The 14,430-nt window shown below is 41.1% G+C and overlaps 2 protein-coding genes across 3 annotated transcripts in view; one reads left to right on the top strand and one right to left on the bottom strand.

Annotated features, from left to right (window-relative positions):
- Positions 1-1,398: 1,398 nt before the first annotated feature.
- On the bottom strand, positions 1,399-12,542 carry BPNT1 (3'(2'), 5'-bisphosphate nucleotidase 1). 2 transcript variants are annotated; one of them, XM_065679851.1, is made up of 9 exons: positions 12,158-12,542; positions 8,124-8,248; positions 7,387-7,491; positions 7,062-7,169; positions 6,548-6,596; positions 5,508-5,599; positions 4,355-4,552; positions 3,388-3,493; positions 1,399-2,032 (listed from the first exon to the last, which is right to left on the bottom strand). In XM_065679851.1, the coding sequence occupies exons 2-9, from the start codon at positions 8,238-8,240 to the stop codon at positions 1,884-1,886; spliced, it is 924 nt and encodes a 307-aa protein (XP_065535923.1). In that variant the 5' UTR covers positions 8,241-8,248; positions 12,158-12,542; the 3' UTR covers positions 1,399-1,883. The 2 variants fall into 2 exon arrangements, with proteins under 2 accessions (XP_065535923.1, XP_065535924.1); XM_065679852.1 differs by lacking the exon at positions 8,124-8,248 and adding an exon at positions 7,945-8,071 and having other exon boundaries at positions 12,158-12,541.
- Positions 12,124-14,430, top strand: part of IARS2 (isoleucyl-tRNA synthetase 2, mitochondrial) — a 30,172-nt gene continuing 27,865 nt past the window's right edge. The window contains exons 1-2 of the mRNA XM_065679850.1: positions 12,124-12,799; positions 13,986-14,108. Of these exons, the coding sequence (XP_065535922.1) occupies positions 12,581-12,799; positions 13,986-14,108 (342 nt within the window). The 5' untranslated portion in view covers positions 12,124-12,580. The remainder of the gene's footprint in view (positions 12,800-13,985; positions 14,109-14,430) is intronic.

Genomic DNA, 14,430 nt, shown 5'->3' with positions numbered 1-14,430 from the left:
ATGTTCTATGGAAAGGTTTATTAAGCAGGCTTTGAGTTGTCTAAATTTTTCTTTGTTTTGTGTTAATGTGCTTTACAAATTCACATGCAGATTTTTATATGAATACTAAAGCATGCACATCCAAAAGTCCTGCAGAAGGTAGGGGTAAGAATTACGTATAACTGAGGCAGTGAAATGATGTTAATTTTGTATGTGGAATGATTAAACTTATAATGGGGCAAAATGTGAAGGCTCTAATTAAAGCAGGCTGAATTTCTGTTGCATGTTCTTACTAGTCATGAGCTTGAGAAAGAAGAAAGGTGAAGCTGTAGACGAAAGGATTAGATGCATGTGTTGTTTCTATATATATGCAGCTTTAATCCAGTGTCATGATAGCATTATGGACTGGCTGATGATAGAATGCAGTAAGTGGTAATCTTGCTAACTGATCTGTAAACGTTAGGATAAGCTGACCTCACTAAGCAAAGAGCTTCCTTAGATCCTTTTCCATGCGTGAACATGGGGAGATGGAGAATGCTTTAGCAAGAGATGCTTGCTTAAGCCAGTGAAGTCACATTGGTGTTATCCTACTGTGAGGAAAGGATCTAATCTAAGGAGTCTAAGTAAACTGGAGTTTACTAAAATACCTTGTGTGATGAAAGAAGAAAGAAGCAACTTGTACACACGGAGCGATTTGGGTCACAAAATATGAAGAAAACAAAGTACATAGGGGCTCCTCTGGTTCAAAATACTCCAGAGTCCTAAATTCAGCTTGAGGAGACATCATCTGTTTTGGCCAAGGTTGCCACTGTTAGTCATATGTAATTTGCTACTTATTCTTCTTTGTGTTCACGTAGACTGAACAGTTGAATCCTGCTTTCCTAACTCCCATACCTATGGGAAAGCTGATTGAAACAGGCTCTCCAATTTGTAAGTTCATTTTAGGTGATCTTGTCATCTGGTCTCTCTCCTTTCCTAATGTGCTGACATTCCATAGGAGGAAGAATTGGTAGTGTCGGGTTCCTCAGCTCTTGGGGCTGTTGGAAAGGCACCTGGACATAAAAAAAATTCAAGTTCTGGCATTTAAGTTGTCCCTGTGTATGACAAAGTGACCTAGGATGCTCTTGAAGACTGAGGTGACACAAACCCCAAGAGAGGCATTCCAGATCATCAGAGAGGTGCTGGGAACTCCTTTCCCCATTGCAGTTTCCTTGGGTTCTCCTCAACTGAGGTGTCCTGAACTCTGCTGTATTAATGCTTCACTGATCCCAAATGGATACAGTGATACCTGAATCTCTATTTGAGATGTTAAGAGGTCCAGCTGCACTGGTCCTGGCTTCTGCAAAACTGACACCCCAGCTCTCCACAAATCTCTGCCATCCCAAAACCAAGTGCAGATCAGAAAATTCAAAGATTCACTTCTAAGAATCAAAACTGTGAACTTTATAATAAATGGGCTAATCCATCCAGGCAAATTCTTAGTCCATTTGTACTTAACATAATAAACTGTTGTTCACTACATACAACAAAAAACATTGAGCAACATCAGGAAAAATGACTTAACATGATTTTGTGCCCTGACTATTAAGATGATTTTTGGACTCTACTGTTATGATCAGCAGTATGTTAAACACAGTAATGAAGAACAAATACTGCCAAAGGATATTGGAAAACACGTATTCCAAGAAACGTGACTGGTTTGATGTTTTCTGCTAAACACAGCAAAACAATCTGATCCAACATATACATATTGATTTTGTGTGCAATTTGAAATTATTGAACACCTTAATGTAAGAATGCAGTTCAAACTCTCTAAAACATACTTCAGGCTCAGTTATCATCTCGCTTTCTTCTCCAAGCTCACTTTCTCAGCCTGCCAGGCCAAGTGAAGATGCTTTATTGTTTCAAGGCACAAGAGATTGTTTAACAGTGTTAGGAATACGACTGGCATAATAGTCATAATTTCTCAAAGCAGCAAGGACCCCAGCAGAATTCATGTGTTTCACTTCCTTGTTATACTGAAATGAATTTCCATGGATATCAGTTATCTTGCCTGGAAGAAAAAAAAAAAAAAAGAAAATCAATAATCCAGCAAACAAGAGTTGGAGAATCTACTTTATTAGTGCAAGTGATACAACTAAAAAAACAGTCTTTGTTGTACACATGCCTGTCTTCAGATGTGAACTATCTTTGCTCCCAGTTTAAGTACAACAGTTTTGTACTGACTGAAATCAAATAACGAATGGTTTTACTTTCTTTCATTTACATTCCTTGTGTTTCAGGAAAAGACAACCTCTCTCTTATGGATTAACTAAAATGCTTCCTGAATAGTTTTTACATTTGCCATTGACAGGAAAGCAAGAAGTATCTTGAGTTCAAGTAAAAGCCAGGGTAAGCCTATACAACAAACTCTAACATAATATAGAAATACCTTAGCTGGTTTTAAACTAGTTTCTAGAAATCACTTAGCAAGGCCAACACCGATCTTTATGCAAGCTAATTTAACCACGACATACCTAAATAACAAGGAGGCTAAATACAGCCCTGTGCTGCCCCAGATTAATTGGGTTTTTTTGTGCCTGAGCTAGCCTGTTTAAAGCTATCTCAATGATCAACACTAGAGACTGCAGATAATGTCATTATAAAGCCAGTTATCATCGCTTGACAATTTAGGAGATTAAACCCCATTTATCAGCATAAACAGCAGAAAAAGTATAATAATACTTATATTCAAGTTCTTGTCAGTGAGACTTTTTGTAACTTCTCTAACCTCTTCCTCCCTAGAAAGGTGAAGTGGCTTATGTTGGCTGGAGACCACTAATTTTACTGAATTACAAAGAATCATAGAATGGTTTGGGTTGGAAAGGACCTTAAGATCATCCAGTTCCAACCCCCCTGCCATAGGCAGGGACACCTCACACTAGACCATGATGCCCAAGGCCCTGCCCAACCTGGCACTGCTGGGGATAGAGCTTTTACCACTTCTCTGGGCAGCCTGATCCAGTGCCTCACCAACCTCACACTAAAGAACTTCTTTCTTGCATCTAACCTAAATCTCCCGTGTTTAATTTTAAACCCATTACCCCTTGTCGTGTCACTACAATCCCTGACGAATGACTCAAAGAACAACTGCATTATTTGGCCTATTTTTGTTGTTTTAAAGAATTCTCTGTCCCCATATTACATAATGTTACTAACACTAAACTACTACATCCACTTAGGACAGTGTGATGTTACTGTGAAATAGTAGCCAACAGAAAAAAGCCATTTATTTTGGCCTATCCCTTTGGAACTACTGTTGATTTCAGAGGGCTTTTTTTCTTTTTTTTTTTTTTTCCCTGTGAAAAGTGTTAAGTAAATTTAAATTACATTTCACTTATCTTAGAATTTTGAATGATATTAACTTACCTCCCACAGCATGTAGAATAGCTTCCGGTGCACATGTATCCCATTTCTTGCACCCAGGACTGGCAAATACATAAGCAGATGCCTTGCCTTCTATAAGCTGAATGACCTGTTAGGAATAAAAAGTGGCAATCATTGCAAAGAAACTAGGCATTTAGAAATGGGTAAAACTAACACCAGTAAACAGGGATTAGATCAGTTTATTAATGTACTTACTCTCAGAAAAGGAACACCAGCCATCTCCTTTCCAATATTACAAGAAATTATATTAAGATTTAGAAAGGTATAGTGTATTACCATTCTGAGTGATCTATTTCGGATTGTTATGAATACAGTCTAGTAGATGAAAATCTGATCTTGGTTTCAGAAATAAGGATTCCCAACTTGTGCAAGTAAATACTAAATAAATAAAAGTGGAAATTATCTTCCACGTTGTGTTGGTGCCAATTTGTGCCTTCCGTAAGTTGGAGAAAAAAGATTGGAGAGTCTGGTTTTGACAGCCATGACAAAGAAAGCTTTAAAAACTGTAGCAAATGAGTATTCCCTGCATGCAGAGAGGTTCTGCAAAGGAAATATCGCTGAGTGCTTTTATGTTTATCCTTTCATATAAGCTGCTAGATAGTTGGAACCAAAACTGTATTAACATGAATGAGAGGAAATGTCTAATAGCTGTGATTAAATTGAATTCCCATTTAGTCTTTATTACAACATCTTATTTTCTCCCCTAGAAACAAAATACAGGGCAAGATGGACCTGAGCTACGACCAGCATGACCACTGTTATCAATATACCTGTACTAAATTCTCTCTACCTCAAAGCACACTGAATGCTAGGAAGAGAAGTTGTCCTAGGAAAGGAGGAGGAAATCTCCTGTATATTTATGCAAGTAAGTGATTTCTTTAAAAATTCTTTTTTTTTTTTTTCCCAAAGGTACCACCTCCCAGTAATAAAAGATTTACAGCTTTCATACCTTGTTTCCTGCTCCTCCAACTCTGATGACACTGTCTGGATTCAAAGCACTGATGCATTCATTTACCAGGGCACTGCTGTGAGAACGGGTGGTAACAATGATGTGTTTCCCAGCAGGTGCTTCTGTGAGCTGAAATCCAAAGGCACCTATGCCTAGGACTCCCCAGATTGTCCGTCCCAGCACAGCGTTAGGTCCTGCCTACAAAAAAGGTCGAGGTGATGGTTAATCACAGTGATCAGCATTTAAAGCTCAAATGGAAGGACTACTTAGAGATGTCTTTGCATATCAGGGAGTATAATACTAATACTAGGTTATACATTTAAACTACTCTAGAGCTCAGAGAAATTGCCTCTAATGCAAGGACATTGTTTACCCTTTTCTTATCTGTGACATTGTGGTGCATTACATTCTGCCTCCAATGACTGATGTTAATATTTGTATATTTCTGTACTTCAGGCACAATCTGTAACTGAAAATATCATGTCATTTTAAATGTTTTGTCATACATATCACAGAACATATAGAATCAGCTGATGATATGCACTACATCAACTCATGAGCTTTTTCTTTAAATTCTAATGAGTTTAATCAATCGGGCTGTGCCATGTGCTTTTTTCCCCATCACACTAAATACTGATATAATCTCAAAACATGTTTAAATGCTTGTAGGTTGGCCATCCTAGACTTATTCCTGAAACCTAGCGTGATATACTGTAACCCATCTGTCACTAACAGGTACACTTGGTTTTGCTACAGGGCTGCAGATACATGGCAGTTACCACGTATCACAAATGCACCTACTGCATGGATTTACTAGAGAGTTTTTAGCAAAGACTGCAAAAACACTGATCTGTACTTATTTTACAGCATGTACTCTGTATTTACTTTAGCAATATGTACAGCATATATTCAATATACAGTATATTACACAAGCCTCAGGATTCAGTATAGCTGTTAGCAGATCCCTGAGATTCGGTTCCTGGAAACCAACATTCAAAATTGTATATATTTAATTAAAAAAACACCACCTTGTAATCCAGCATTAAGTCCACTATGTGCTGCTTTTCAGTTGAAAGCGTGCTAATTACAAAAGGCTTAGAAGAGACAGTCAGAAATCATCTAATGCTTTTAAACAAATCAATGCATTTAATACCTCATAGTTGTAATATGGCTGGTTAATAACTCCTGCTATTGCTTTGCCTCCATAAGCAATTCCAATAAGAACTGTTACGTGGTCAAGGAGACCTGTACAGAAATCACATGAATGTAGTTATGCTTTAAAAAGACAGTATATATATTTAAAAAGAGCCCCTTCAACAGATGTCCTGATAAGCAGAGTGGTATCTTAAAAATGCAAATACTAATCAGGATTTTCAGGTGTAATAAGTTGGTTGATATAATTTTTGTAGTCATTTACCCTTGAGGTTTGCAAAAAAAAAAAATGCCCCAGATAGAATTCTTTTAATAGAACTATGTTATAATTAACACAAAATGAGGAAGAAATTTAAAGATATAGCTAAATGGAAGTACATGATAACATTCTTCTTTAATTGCGGTGTGGTTTCTTTAATGGTATTCAAAACTAACAATTTGTTGACAATTGTACATCTCTCTTCCTGAAAAGGGGAAAAAAATCTGCCTAAAAGATTTCACATTAATCAACTAAAAGATGCAGCAAGAAGTTTCAGCATATTGTTTCTGGAGGTTTTCTTTTGTTTTCTTCATTTTAGGGTCTATTTCTAAGGACACAAATTAGGCTTTACTGAAAACAGTTTCAGAAGAATTATGATTTGAAGGAGATGTTTTATTTTGAAAGGGCGACAAATACAGCTCTGGTATTTGAGTTGTTCAAAGAGGAGGATTGAGGGCATTCCTGTGTGATTTAGCCCCTCAATTGAAAGTATATGTGAAATTGTAAGTTTGACTTAAAGCTTAAGGAAATCTGCCAGCAATCAAAGGCGGCCCTTTGCTCCCTGAAATGATAAAAACTGATGGGCATTCAGTACTCCATCAGGAATATTCAATACTGAATGGAATGATGAAAAAATCCATAGAACTCGAAGTAAAGAAACAACATCAGCCTTGCAAAACAATATTGTGTGTAACTCCTATCATATAACTATCTACATGTGCATGCTACTTTATTACATTCCTTTTTTGGTTTAAATCAACAGAATTAAAGGAGAGGCCAACCTTCAGTGTACTCCTTGGTTCCGTCCAAGGGATCAACCCATATTACAAGCTTTAAAAATACAAAAATAAGGACATTAACAAATACAAATGATGGAAGTTATCATGCGAAATATATATTTTCCTTTAGTGCTTTCATTTCCTTACAGGAGTAAATACAGAAAAAGTTCTTTACACAAAAAGCTTAAAAACTAACTAGAACTTCTCAGCAAATATCTTTATAGAGGTATGAAGGCTTAAACTTGACATGGAAGTGACATTATTATGTCTGAAGTAGATAAATTAATTTGAATCACAAGTTGCAGGAAGCAAATGTCCATTTCCCACTATTGCACCTCAGGAATATGCAGCATGTCTGGCTCTGGAGGTGTGATTCTCAAAATGACACTTCAGTTTTCCAACCAAAAAGAAAAGCTTGCAACACTGGAATAACCTTTTTTCTTAATACGTTCTTAGCTGAAATCAGTAAGTAATATAACAATGTAAAATATGAAGACGTGTAGCATTACCACATTACCTCTTCCTCTTTAATTCCTGTGTACTGAGCAGGACAAGTTTTCTTCAGGATTTCTTCACAGTGACCAACTTCAATTAGTTCCTCAGTTACCTCATCACTGGACAGTTCCTAACAAAAGTATTCTTAGAATTATTGGAAAAGATGTTAGGCTCACCTCAGTTTGCCTTAGAACTGTGGATTTACATGTGGCTTGCTTGACAAAGCTAATGCAATGGAAAGGTGAAATGGAATGCTAGTATTTTTAATAGGTTATTTCTTAACACCTGCCAAACAGATTCCACTGCAAGTTACTAAACTGTTCATATGAAATAAACTAGGTACTTACTTCTTCTCCTATGATCGTCACCTTGGGAAACTTCTGTGCCAGCGAAGCACAAATGCTCATTTGTACCAGTCGGTCAGCTTTGGTCTGCAAGTCATTGGCTCCTGTCTGTAAAAGGATGGATGGGAATTTGTATGTTTCAAAGCAACAACAAAAAAAAAACAACCCAGCAGTACAATGGCCCATATGTCATGCTGAATATCTACCTTATAACGAAAAAGAAGTCTAATTAAATAAATCATCAACCTAGTAAATGATCCTGAGAGAGGCAGGCTAAAAACTGAAACAAGACAGTTTCTCTGTACACCCCAAGGCTAAAACAGACTGCTGTGATATCAGAACAATATTTACATGCTGTGTTCTTCTCATGCAGTGGTACAGTTGTACTGATATGTATTTGTGCAAATACTGCACTATGTACAGAGTAAATTAATACAGGTATGATCGCAGATACAAGGGAAAAGCAAAACTGACATGCTATCCAAAGCTTGTGTTTTGTTAAGAAAATCAGGACAAAACTGAGGTGTTTCTTTTAAGTGTCCAAACATTCTTTAGAAATACCTGTCAAAAGATACTTTTCCAGTGCTCTTTTAATCTTTTAATCAGGAATATTTCTTGTATTGGAGAGGCGAGGACTGTATTTCCTTCCTTATTTGCTGATCTTCAAAAATACCACTTTGACCTGTATCTAAATTAGCATTAGTAAGAGAAATTATATTAGAACAAAGTAAAAGTTATACCTTCTCCACTATGCCCAGATCTCCTGCAGCCATTACATTTCTAACAATTGTTGCAGCTTTTTCTGCAGCAGAATATGCAGAGGCGACCACACGCATGAGCAGAGCTGGAGAAGCCATGCTGAAAGCTGAAAGGAAACAAAAAGGAAACTTAGAATTGTAGAATAGTTTGGGTTGGAAAGGACCTTAAGACCATCCAGTTCCAACCCCCTGCCATGGGCAGGGACACCTCACACAAGACCATAATGCCCAAGGCTCTGTTCAACCTGTCCTTGAACACTGCCAAGGATGGAGCATTTACCACTTGTATGTTTCTCTCTTCAACAGAAGACAAGAAAGAAAATATTTTAGTTAATATTCCAAACAGACAGAGCTGAGTAGGAGGGGGTATGTGGGTTACTTCCAGTGAGCAGTAATGAAGTGAGCTTTGACTTTTTGAAAAATACATTAAATATGTATAAAGCTACTTCAGACAAGTTTTCAAATACCTGTGCTCTGTCTGATAAATCTAGTTCTCACTAAAATAAAATCTGACATTAAACAAGAAAAGCAATAGAAATTCATAAATGTTAGAAAAAGTGTAGTCTACTACTAGTCCATTGGTTGAAATGTAAAACAAGTTTTTCATAGATGGCCTAACTGTGGGCACAAATTAGGCTAATGATACACAGATATTGCAAACTTGTATGTGGAAGTCTGTTCATCTAAAGTTTACCATCCTTTCAGTATTTAACTTCTCGTGTTTTTTCTAAGGAAATCTATTGCATCTTCTGTTCTGGTTCCTCAACATAAAAAGGACATGGAACTGTTGAAACAAGTACAGAGGAGGGCCACAAGGATGAACAGGGGGCTGGAGCACCTCCCATATGAAGACAGGCTGAGAAAGTTGGGGCTGTTCAGCCTGAAGAAGAGAAGGCTGCGTGGAAACCTCACAGCAGCCTTCCAATATCTGAAGGGGGCCTATAAGGATTCTGGGCAGGCACTCTTCATTAGAGACTGTAGTGACAGGACAAGGGGTAACAGGTTAAAACTTAAACAGGGGAAGTTTAGATTGGATATAAGGAGGACATTCTTTACTGTAAGGGTGGTGAGGCACCGGAATGGGTTGCCCAGGAAGGCTGTGAGTGCTCCATCCCTGGAGGTGTTCAAAGCCAGGCTGGACAGAGCCTTGGGTGAGATGGTTTAGTGTGAGGTGGTGTGAGGTGTCCCTGCCCATGGCAGGGAGGTTGGAACTAGATGGTCTTAAAGTCCTTTCCAACCCTAACTATTCTGTGATTCTTCCCCTCAACACTGCATGTCCTGTAGTTCTTCCTACTGTAATCCTCTGCATCTGTTCCCCAGCATACATCAGTGCAATTCACTGTGCCCTCAGTTCCCAAATAGAACAACTATCACTTGTGAAAGGTTGGCAATCATCCATTCCTCCCAGCTTTTCTCTACCTCAGGAAAAAGAAGTATGGATCACCAGGCTGTAGTCTTTCAAATTCAGAGCTAATTGCTTTTTATGTTTTCCTGTCAGTTCTTTCTGTCTGTGTAGATTACATGCTTTTTGGGTTGGGCTTACACATGCAATGTAATTCCAATTTAATTCTTGAGCACAGAGCTAGAAAAATACAGAGGGACTCATTAATCACCACATAGAAGACTGTATTATATAGGCTTTCCTCACAACCAATATTTGCAGGAATTGCAGCAAGTATTGCATAAGTTGCACTAGCAGGTTATTAGACAATATTCTTTCTTGCTTGAGAAATCTCAAGTATAGTGTACTCAGTAAAGTATAATGCAACGAGGTTATAAGGCTAGCTACTGTAGATGATAGTGATAGGACCTCAAGTTCATGTTTTTACAGTTTACAGCAAACAGCCATGTTAGAGGTATCAAAAGAACCTAATTTAGCTGGTTTAAGAACCTTTCCAGCACGTTACAAAGACTGTATGGGTACCTCTAAAGCCAGAAGATCTTTGAAGCTAAGAGTCATTGTGTAAGTACATTCAAAAAGCACAGCTGTTACTGGTTTTTATGACCTACTGCTCATGGATGGGAGCAAAGTGCTCTGGAGTCCTGCAGAGTAGCCAGGGTCCGTACCCAAAGCACTCTTGGTCTATCTTCGACTGGTAACAATGGTTACAGAGGAGATTTCCGAAATGCTACTTGTGGCAAAAAGCAACTCTCAAACAATTGAAAGTTGTAGAGCAAATATGTGTCATAACACATGGGCAGACAGATACTATTTTAAGTATATACTATCATGTGAAACAAGTTAAAGGGAAGGAAAGTTGAATGTAGTTCATTCCATACTGAAAATATCTGGAATATTAGAACTTCTGAGAGAGAGTGAAAATAAGCATATTAGATGGGAAGTTTGGGTTAAAGAATTCAGCTCAGAAGAGGATAATTAAGATTTTGATGCTCAGCTTCTCATTCTTCATTTGACCTTTTATTATGCATTTGATCCTGCTTTGTAAAATAAGGTTTAAACTTTATTATTTTAAAGGCTTGATTTATTTAATGATTTCATAAGTTAAAAAAACCCTCAGAAAACAGTACAGAAATACTGTCATGTTCTTGAAGCTCGACCCAAGATGTTTCTTTGGCACGTTTTTCTTGGACATTCTTAAGGCAGACAAACACTTTCTGTAGTGAACCTATACCTGAAATCTTTAAGCAAATCTTAACATTGAAATATTCTTATAAAAAACAAGATTTACTATGAGAAACTAAAATGGGAGGTTCAGCACCCCCTCCTCCCCATACACAGTAACTAACTAAGTGCGAAGTACATTATTGCTGCAATTCAAATTTTTACAGAGCTGTACCTCCTATGTGGCACATTTTCTGGTGTGCTGGACCTTCTTGGTTAGGTAAGTGTATGCACTAGTTGTCCATAAGTTTCTCATCTCTAACTTTTTTATCTCAAATTAAGTAGCCTATTTATGAGTTTATGGCTCTTTCTGATGAGGGCAATGTCCAATACTTACTTCCACAAGCTGGTGAAGGGCCTGGAGCACAAGTCTGATGAGGAACGGCTGAGGGAACTGGGGGGGTTTAGCCTGGAGAAGGCTCAGGGGGACCCTGTTGCTCTCTACAACTGACTGAAAGGAGGATGGAGCTAGGAGGTGACTGCTCTCTTTTCCCAAGTAACGTGATAGGGCTCAAGCTGTGCCGGGGAGGTTTAGACTGGGTAAAAGGAAAATTTCTTCCCCAGAAAGGTGCTCAGGCATTGGAACAGGCTGCCCAGGGCAGTGGTGGAATCACCATCCCTGGAAGCGCTCAAAAACAGTGTAGATGAGGCCCTTAGTGACATGGTTCAGTGGTGGCGTTGTCAGTGCTGGGGTAATAGTTGGACTTGACGAGCTTACAGGTCTTATACCTGATTTTGTGATTCTATGAATAAACCCAAGAATATATGGCTTGCTGTGGACAAACAAGTTTGACTCTTATAAAGCTGTACAGTTTACAAAGATTGCACAGCAGCTAGCCTTCAAATCAAATTTGTGTATTATTTGAAAACCAAAGCAATGTTCTGCAAACAGCTATAGTTTCCTCTAATGAAAGGAGAAGGTGGATGTCTCAAAGCACTGGACAGCATGCAGAGCTTGCTTTTGCGTGAGTGTGCTGAGCCTGAACTTCTTTCCCTGAACTGTTCAAAGCCCAGGTGATGAGAGCTCTCTACTCCTTTACGACAGACTTTGGCTCACGTTTCGAAAAAGATAAACTTTTCATTCTGTGTAATGTGAGGAAATTATATTTACCCAGAAGCGGGCTAGGGCTCGGGCTAGGACTGGGAATGCCACTTCTAGGGGGAAATGGCTGTGCTACCTTATCTCACCCAAGTGCTCTGAGGCCTTTTGAGTTTGTATTGAAAAGAATCGTTATTTTTTTTTAAGCCTGTTCCCGATTCTCTTGTCATTAGGGCTCCTGGCGGTGACGCGCGGCAGAGCAGCGCACACCAGCCATACTACCGAGCCGCGCTCTCAATGCATTTAGCCGAGCACTGCACCATGCTGCACAAGCGGCAGCCGCAGCAAACTCACCGTCCCGGCCGTGCTGCCCTCCGTCTCGGCAGCGTCCCCGGCACCCCTTCGCTCACCAGCAGCGTCCGGCAGCCCAGAGCCCGCTGGGAGCCGTTCTTGTGAGTCCTTTGCCCCGAGGGAACAGGAGTCCAGGCCGCGCCGCCGCAGCAGCAGCCGGGACCTCTCACAGGCGCCGCCCGCTTCAGGCAGAGCTCGCCCCGATCGCGGCAGGGAGGCGTCTTTACAAACCAAGCCCGAAGCACCCCAGCTCCTCCCGGCTCCGCTGAGAGCTGACGCGTTGTTCCGGGCTCTCGCCCGGTCTCCGAGGCCTGGAGGAAAACGCGTTGCTCCGTGGCATGTCCTTTACAGCGGCCCGTCGTCGCCACCGCGTGCCGTAGCGCAGGCGGAAGTGTTCCCCCGCGCACGTCGTAGGAGCAGCCGAGGATGTTCCGGGCCTGGTGGACGCCGCCTCTGGCGCGGGCCCGGGCCCAGGCCCGAGCGCGAATCGGCTGGGGATGGGCGCGCCCCGCCGCCTCAGAGAGCCGGCAGCCCGCGGCGGAACAGGACTCCCCGTCCCGGGACACCGTGCTGCTGCCGCGCAGCCGCTTCCCCGCGCAGCTGCCCGGGCGGCTGCAGCCGGAGACAGAGCTGGACACGCAGCAGGTAGCGGCGGGGCCGCGGCTGGGTCCCCTGGGGGAGGCGTGCCCCGGGAGTAGCTCCTGGAGGGGAGCGGGGGGCCTCGGCCCTGGGGAGGAGGGGGGGTGACTGGCTGAGGTTATTGGACGGGCCCGGCTTTGCTGCCATGAAGTTGTAGGTGTGGGCTGCCTCAGGTGGGGGTCAGGCCGTCTGCAGTCGGCTGTCAGAGTAAGTCGAAGGACTTAAGTTGTTTATGTGTAAGCACAAGTACATGCTGGACAGGGACTGGATTGAGAGCAGAAGGACTTGGGGCGTTGGTTGATGAGAGCTCAACATGAGCCAGAAGTGTGTGCTTGTAGCCCAGAAATCAACCGTGTGCTGGGCTGCATCACCAGCAGCGTGAGCAGCAGGTCAGGGGAGGGGATTCTGACCCCCTACTGTGCTGTGGGTAGATCCCCCCTGCAGTCCTGCTCCAGCTCTGGGCCAACAGCACAAGAGGGAGGTGGAGCTGCTGGAACGAGTCCAGGGAAGGACAACAAAAATCAGCAGCACCTCTTCTATGAATACAGGTTATAAGAGTTGGGATTGTTCAGCTTGGTGAAAAGGCTCTGAGGAGACCTTAGAGCAGCTTCCAGTACCTAAAGGAGGCCAAGAAGAAATCTAGAGAGGGGCTTTTTACAAGGGCCTGTAGTGGCATGGGTAAGGGGGAATAGTTTTAACCTGACAGAGTATAGATTCGTAGTAGACATTAAACAGAAATTCTTCCCTGTGAGGGTGCTGAGGTGCTGGCACAGAGAAGCTGTGACTGCCCCATCCCTGGCAGCATTCAAGGCCAGGATGGATAGGCCTTGGAGCAACCTGGTCTAGTGGAAGGTGTCCCTGCCCATCATAGGTGGCTGGAACTGGATGAGCCTTAAGGTCTTTGCCAGCCCAAACCAGTCTATGATGTACAGGTGGGTACACTCTGGTTTATTACTGTTTTGTTTGGAGGAAGAGTAATGACCCTCTTGTTGTGGAGAACCAGGATAATAATGTTAGGCTTAGTGTTATGCCTGTCTTGAGCTTTCTAATACTTTTAAGCTAATAACTTCTTCTGCTGCAGAGTTAGAAAAGCGAACTCTCCATGTTTGTTTGTTTGCTTTTATTACATGTTTTACCATCTAGCCAAAATTCAGGAAGTGATGACTTAGGTGTTTTCTTGTTGTCTCTACAGAAATGTGGTTTTTCAGAACTGTATTCATGGCAAAGGCAAAGGAAAACGAAGCAGGAATTCTGTCTGCATGATGGACCACCTTATGCCAATGGAGACCCTCATGTTGGCCACGCATTAAATAAAGTATTTATTTGTTCACACTGTACTGCTTTGAAGTGGTAAACATGTCTTATAATGTGCTGTGTGTTCTCCATTCCCACTTAAATCAGTAACACTTTGAAGTCTTCAGTATTCTTGTAGATGGAGCTTTTCAAAGGAAATGATGTGGTTATGTAGATGCCATATGATGCCACGGTGATATAGATACCATAACAGAACATGTACCTATATTCCAAGTGTTCATTTATGAGGCTGGATATTTCAGTCAGAAAGAGGACATCTCTTTAGAAAAAGACCAGCCTGTAATGCATTCCTAAGCAGTGTTAGATGCACAGTTTGTATATTG

Source organism: Lathamus discolor, chromosome 5 (genome assembly GCF_037157495.1).
Source record: "Lathamus discolor isolate bLatDis1 chromosome 5, bLatDis1.hap1, whole genome shotgun sequence".
Taxonomy (NCBI): domain Eukaryota; kingdom Metazoa; phylum Chordata; class Aves; order Psittaciformes; family Psittacidae; genus Lathamus; species Lathamus discolor.
Note: the sequence above shows the minus strand (reverse complement) of the source record. Positions and strands in the feature narration are given on the sequence as shown.

Coding starts and splice junctions, on each gene's coding strand:
- BPNT1 (XM_065679851.1), bottom strand. CDS start 8,240: ATGGCTTCTCCAGCTCTGCTCATGCGTGTGGTCGCCTCTGCATATTCT. Junction 5,600..6,547: donor AACCAAGGAGTACACTGAAG/GTTGGCCTCTCC, acceptor ATTTCTGTACAG/GTCTCCTTGACCACGTAACA. Junction 2,033..3,387: donor TATTCTACATGCTGTGGGAG/GTAAGTTAATAT, acceptor TTTTTCTTCCAG/GCAAGATAACTGATATCCAT.